General features: G+C 53.9%; 1 protein-coding gene across 1 annotated transcript in view; it reads right to left on the bottom strand.

Annotated features, from left to right (window-relative positions):
• Positions 1-2,287, bottom strand: part of LOC122551819 (desmin-like) — a 28,734-nt gene extending 26,447 nt beyond the window's left edge. The window contains exon 1 of the mRNA XM_043694303.1: positions 1,658-2,287. Coding sequence (XP_043550238.1) covers positions 1,658-2,184 — 527 coding nt within the window. The 5' untranslated portion in view covers positions 2,185-2,287. The remainder of the gene's footprint in view (positions 1-1,657) is intronic.
• Positions 2,288-6,613: the final 4,326 nt, after the last annotated feature.

The raw sequence follows: 6,613 nt of genomic DNA, 5'->3' as shown, positions 1-6,613 counted from the left end.
CTAGCCCAGTCTCTCCCCCCCTCTCTCTCTCTCTCACTAGCCCAGTTTCTCGCTCTCTTTCACCCAATCTCTCTCTTTCTCTCTCTCTCTTGCCATTCGGTGACCCCAGTACTTTCCCATCCTTTTTCCCAGCCCAAAGAAATTCATTCCCACTTTTCCTTTCCCCCCCTCCCCCCGCACTCGGAATCAGAGTCCCTGTTCCTAATGGTTCATAGTCCTCACAAACTGGACTCTCACGCTAACCCCGAGCAGCTCACTGGGAACTGAGGCTTCAGTTATGTCCATTCTCCATATCAAGGGCCAGACATTTTCCAATAAATATGGACGTGTTTCCCTCCCACCATGTGGATCATGTCATGCATTTCAAACCCGGTCTGAGTGACTGATTCCCATTCCCCGACGGAATCGGTGGGTGCTCCTGGAGAAATTAATGATGCATTTTCAGGTGCAGTCTCAGCTCGTGACCTGACACAGTCAGACCCCAACGGCTCAGGGTTAGTTGTGATGAAATATCGTAAAGACTCATCGATCAATAGTGTAAAGACACTGTGGCTCATCAAAGCCTCAATATACAGGAGTCAGCACAATTACAGTAACGCCTGTATTTTAACGGAACTCCCATCCAGTGCACAGTAACAGCAGTGTCTACCATCGATCAGAGACACAGCAGCGACGCATCAAGGCTCCTCAGACAGCACTTTCCACACCCATGACCTCTACCCCCTTGAAGGACAAGGGCAGCAGATACATGAGAACCCCACCCCCCTGCGAGTTCCCCTCCAAGCCGCTCACCATCCTGACTGGGAAATCTATTGCCGTCCCTTCAGTGTCACTGAATTCCCTCAGGGTTCCCTCCCTGATGGCATTGTGAGTCTACCCACGCTCCCAGGACTACAGCAATACAAGAAGACAGCTCCCCTCAAAACCATTCTACAGGATGTGGACACTGCTGGCTCGCTCAGTATTTATTTCCTAACCTTAATTACCCTTGAGAAGGTAGTGGTAATCTGTTGGAGGGCAATTAGGGATGGGGAATTAATGTTGCTCACACCTTCTCATCTCACCGGTGAAATTTCTCAAATGACTCTCAAGGTGAGGACAGCCCCTGAAGTGTAGCCACTGCTGTAAAGTAGGAAAGACAGCAGGCAATTTGTGCACAGCAAGATCCCACAAATTGCAAAATGACGGTGAGACAATAACCAAACGGTCTGTTTTTGTGCTTCCGACAGGGGTAAACATTGCCCTGGACAATGGAGAGAGAGAGAGAGAGCTCTCTTCAAAGCCATGACCATCCATGCTCATTTCTGTGTCTATCTGAGAGGGTAGCCTGGGTGGAATAGCAACAGCCTCTGATGGTACAGCTCTGACAGTGCCAGCCTGGAGAGGACACTCCCCTTTCTGGTGTTAAGCTAACAATCTTCAAACTCGGAGTGCCTGCCACTGTGCTGTCACATGGGGTACGGGGAAGGGGCGATTGGCACGCGATGTGGCTGGAAAATGGATTTAGGGCAAAAGGTGAGGTGCCTGGCTATGAATAAAGCCGGGAGCAGCTACTCAAGGGGGATGGGGGGGGGGGGCGTTCCCGCAGTGTGGTGGGAGCGTCCCTACCTCTGGACTGGGTTCAAGTCCTACCTGCCCCATAACTTCACTGTCCTACCTCTGTTTGAGCTTCTGCAGGTCATCAGCCAGGTTGTCCCTCTCCACCTCCACTCGGACCTTCTCATTGGTCAGTGCGTCTATCTGGCGCCGGAGCTCCCTCATCTCCTGCTCGTAGAGATCGTTGATCCTGCCGGGTTCCTGGCCCTTCAGCCTGTTCACCTCGCCCACCAGCACCTTGTTTTGCTGCTCCAGGAAGCGCACCTTCTCGATGTAGCTGGCAAAGCGGTCGTTCAGGTGCTGCATCTCGGCCTTCTCGTTGGTGCGCGTCTGGACAAACTCCTGGTTCAGGGCATCGGCCAGACTGAAGTCCACCACCTCGTAGCCCCGGGACGGCGCCTTGAGCCGGTAGCTGGAGTAAGAGGGCAGCACGGTGGGTTTGGAAATGTGAACGCTGGAGGAGAGGTTAGATGCCCCTCCGCCCAGTCTCCCACTGGCGTAGGAAGCCCTGGAGAGATGGGGAGAGCCCAGGACACTACCCCCGAAAGTTCTCCTGTAGGAGCTGGTGCTGGTGGTGCTAAAGGCCATGGCGTCTGCCTCAAATCTTCCTCACCTCCTGCGTTCTTATCCCTCTCGCTCTCGCCCTGCTCACCTCCCTGCCTGCCGTAGATCTGACAACTCGGCAGCTCCAACCAGCCCACTATAAATATGTTCCTCTGAGTGGCACTGCTTCCAGTTCCTGGGTCCTAGTGCCCAGTGAGTCACACAGGCATTCCTGAACATCAATCTCAGGCGAATGTTTAAGCCCTCCCTCCTTCCTCCAACATCACTAACATTAGATGATTCACTCATTGTCACATTGCTGACTGTGGGAGCTTGCTGCACATAAATCAGCTGTTGTGTTTTCGACATGACAACAGTGATAAACACTTCTGTTATTCAATATATAAACCATCTAAAAGTATTCAATTAGATTCCAGTCTGTAACTCACTCCCAGGTATCTGTTATTCCATATATAAACCACTCTGAACCCCTTGATTAGATTAGTGGGTGGCACAGTGGTTAGCACTGCTGCCTCACAGCGCCAGAGACCCGGGTTCAATTCCCGCCTCAGGTGACAGACTGTGTGGAGTTTGCACGTTCTCCCCGTGTCTGCGTGGGTTTCCTCTGGGTGCTCCGGTTTCCTCCCACAGTCAAAAGATGTGCATGTCAGGTGAATTGGCCACGCTAAGTTACCCGTAGTGTTAGGTAAAGGGGTAAATGTATGGGAATGGGTGGGTTACGCTTCGGCGGGTCGGTGTGGACTTGTTGGGCCGAAGGGCCTGTTTCCACACTGAAAGTAATCTAATCTACGTAATCTAATAATTCCAGTCTGTAACTCACTCGATTATGGATGTAAACCATGCCACATATGAGGGAGTGCCACACTGTCAGAGGGTCAGTGCTGAGGGAGTGCCGCACAGTCGGAGGGTCAGTACTGAGGGAGTGCTACACTGGCAGAGGGTGAGTGCTGCACTGTCAGAGGGTCAGTGCTGAGGGAGTGCCGCACTGTCGGAGGGTCAGTACTGAGGGAGTGCCGCACTGTTGGAGGGTCAGTACTGAGGGAGTTGAATGGTCAGTGCTGAGGGAGTGCCACACAGTCACAGGGTCAGTACTGAGGGAGTGCCACACTGTCAGAGGGTCAGTGCTGAGGGAGTGCCGCACTGTCAGAGGGTCCGTACTGAGGGAGTTCCGCACTGTTGGAGGGTCAGTGCTGAGGGAGTGCTGCACTGTCAGAGGGTCAGTGCTGAGGGAGTGCCGCACTGTCAGAGGGTCAGTGCTGAGGGAGTGCCACACTGTCAGACGGTCAGTGCTGAGGGAGTGCCGCACTGTCAGATGGTCACTGCTGAGGGTCAGTGCTGAGGGAGTGCCGTACTGTCTGAGGGTCAGTGCTGAGGGAGTGCCGCACTGTCGGAGGGTCAGTGCTGAGGGTCAGTGCTGAGGGAGTGCCACACTGTCAGAGGGTCAGTGCTGAGAGAGTGCCGCACTGTCAGAGGGTCAGTGCTGAGGGAGTGCCACACTGTCAGACGGTCAGTGCTGAGGGAGTGCCGCACTGTCAGATGGTCACTGCTGAGGGAGTGCTGAACTGTCACAGGGTCAGTGCTGAGGGAGTGCCACATTGTCAGGGGGTCAGTGCTGAGGGAGTGCCGCACTGTCGGAGGGTCAGTGCTGAGGGAGTGCCACACTGTCAGAGGGTCAGTGCTAAGGAAGTGCCGTACTGTCAGATAGTCATTGCTGAGGGAGTGCTGAACTGTCATAGGGTCAGTGCTGAGGGAGTGCTGCTCTTTTGGAGAGTCAGTACTGAGGGAGTGCCGCACTGTCGTAGGGTCAGTACTGAGGGAGTGCCACACAGTTGAAGGGTCAGTGCTGAGGGAGTGCTACACTGTCACAGGGTCAGTACTGAGGGAGTGCCACACTGTCAGAGGGTCAGTGCTGAGGGAGTGCCGCACTGTCAGAGGGTCAGTGCTGAGGGAGTGCCGCACTGTCAGAGGGTCAGTGCTGACGGAGTGCCACATTGTCGGAGGGTCAGCGCTGAGTGAGTGCCACACTGACAGAGGGTCAGTGCTGAGGGAGTGCCGCACTGTCAGAGGGTCAGTACTGAGGGAGTGCCACACTGTCAGAGGGTCAGTGCTGAGGGAGTGCCACATTGTTGGAGGGTCAGCGCTGAGGGAGTGCCACACTGTCAGAGGGTCAGTGCTGAGGGAGTACGCACTGTCAGAGGATCAGTACTGAGGGAGTGTCGCACTGTCGGATGGTCAGTGCTGAGGAAGTGCCGCACTGTCAGAGGGTCAGTGCTGAGGGAGTACCGCACTGTCAGAGGGTCAGTGCTGAGGGTGTGCCGCAATGTCTGAGGGTCAGTGCTGAGGGTGTGCCGCAATGTCTGAGGGTCAGTGCTGAGGGAGTGACGCACTGTCAGAGGGTCAGTACTGAGAGTGGCACACTGTCAGAGGGTTAGTACTGAGGGAGTTCCGCACTGTTGGAGGATCAGTGCTGAGGGAGTGCCGCACTGTCAGAGGGTCAGTGCTGAGGGAGTGCCGTACTGTCTGAGGGTCAGTGCTGAGGGAGTGCCGTACTGTCGGATGGTCAGTGCTGAGGGAGTGCCGCACCATCGGAGGGTCAGTGCTGAGGGAGTGCCGCACTGTCGGAGGGTCAGTACTGAGGGAGTGCCACACCGTCGGATGGTCAGTGCTGAGGGAGTGCCGCACCGTTGGAGGGTCAGTGCTGAGGGAGTGCCACACTGTCGGAGGGTCAGTGCTGAGGGTGCGCTGCTTATTGAAGTGTTTCTGTGATGAATGCGGTTTCCGGGTTCGGAGCTGAAAGTGTTCTGGGTGTTCAGAGTGATGCGAGGGAGTGCTGCACTGTCAGAGGGTCAGTGCTGAGGGAGTGCCGCACTGTCTGAGGGTCAGTGCTGAGGGAGTGCCGCACTGTCAGAGGGTCAGTGCTGAGGGAGTGCTGCACTGTCAGAGGGTCAGTACTGAGGGAGCGCCACACTGTCAGAGGGTCAGTGCTGAGGGAGTGCTGCACTGTTCACAGGGAGTGGTGTTGACATCTGGAAGCCTCTCCTTTCCAGCCTCCATCAAGAAAAGCAAACAATCTGTTGAGATTCGGGGCATGTTGGAAGGCTCCCAGTTGAGCTTGATTGTTTTGGGAAGGGGATGGCAGAATTCTGGACATGAATAAATGGAGTTCTGGGACAGGTGAGCTCTGATGGAACGGGACAGTGGAAAGGGTTGGTGAATTTGAATGTTCTCCTCCTGATCCCGAGTCCAATCTTCAGGATTAAACGGATTCCTGTCTGAAAGACCTCCCTCACCAGAACTCATTTCTTCAGAGTCAACACTGCGTGTTCTGCAGGACTATCCTGTGCCAAAAGTAATGCACTCCCTTTGAAAGATTAATGAGATTGATTAATTACTCAATTAATCTTGGCTACAGCGCCAATCCTTGTAGAGAACTGAGACAATCCTCAAATCTATCGACATCTTTACTCCTAAGAGGGCCAGGATCTCCTGATGTTCCTGTACTGTAATAATCAGCATGCACCCTCACCGTTATCTATGATCCCTGTCCCCATTTCTCCTTCATCCCTTTGCCCTCTCCCTCTCCGTCTTTCTCTCTCTCTGTGCGAGGATTGTTAGTCAAACCCTACTCGATGTGACACCAAGCTCTCCAGACGAGGCCTTGACTGTGAGGCCTCAAGGCAGAACCGGGACAGCCCAATCAGCAGTTTCCCTCCTTCTCTGATTCCCTCTCAACCTCTCACCCGTCTCTCGAAAGATATCAGTGTTCCTTTCATCATCTCTGGGACAAAGCCTTAGAAGATCACCCCCCCCCCCCCTCCCTCCCCCACCCCCGAACAGCACCCTCACCACACGGACTGCAAAAGTTCAACAACATGGGGGCTCCCAGCCATCTCCTCAAGGGTGGGAAAAGGTGACAAGTAAAATTCGGCCATTTTCACAAACCCACCACAGAGATGGGACAGAGGTGGACATATTGGGGATGGGGCTGGGGATTAGGTGCAAAATTGACCCCCGATCGTGTCCTCATCCAACATTAAGACCCAAGCACTTTGCAAACAATGCCAGTCTGGACCCCCATCGTACTCTGGGTACGTTGGCTTGGCTTATTCCAGGGGTTCCCGCATAAGAACATTAGAACCAGGAGCAGGAGTAGGCCATCCGGCCCATCGAGCCTGCTTCACCATTCAATAAGATCATGGCTGATCTTTTCATGGCCTCATACACCCATACACAAAGGCAGGCAACTGCATGGGACACCGCACTGTCTATATATCGTCCAAATCCATCCTGTGGTTCACAAATATAATAAGGACAAAAGGGTAACCAGGGAGAGAATAGGGCCCCTCAAAGATCAGCAAGGCGGCCTTTGTGTGGAGCCGCAGAAAATGGGGGAGATACTAAATGAATATTTTGCATCAGTATTTACTGTGGAAAAGGACATGGAAGATATAGA

Source organism: Chiloscyllium plagiosum, chromosome 7 (assembly GCF_004010195.1).
Source record: "Chiloscyllium plagiosum isolate BGI_BamShark_2017 chromosome 7, ASM401019v2, whole genome shotgun sequence".
Taxonomy (NCBI): Eukaryota; Metazoa; Chordata; class Chondrichthyes; order Orectolobiformes; family Hemiscylliidae; genus Chiloscyllium; species Chiloscyllium plagiosum.
This window is presented reverse-complemented; position numbering and strand designations above follow the sequence as displayed.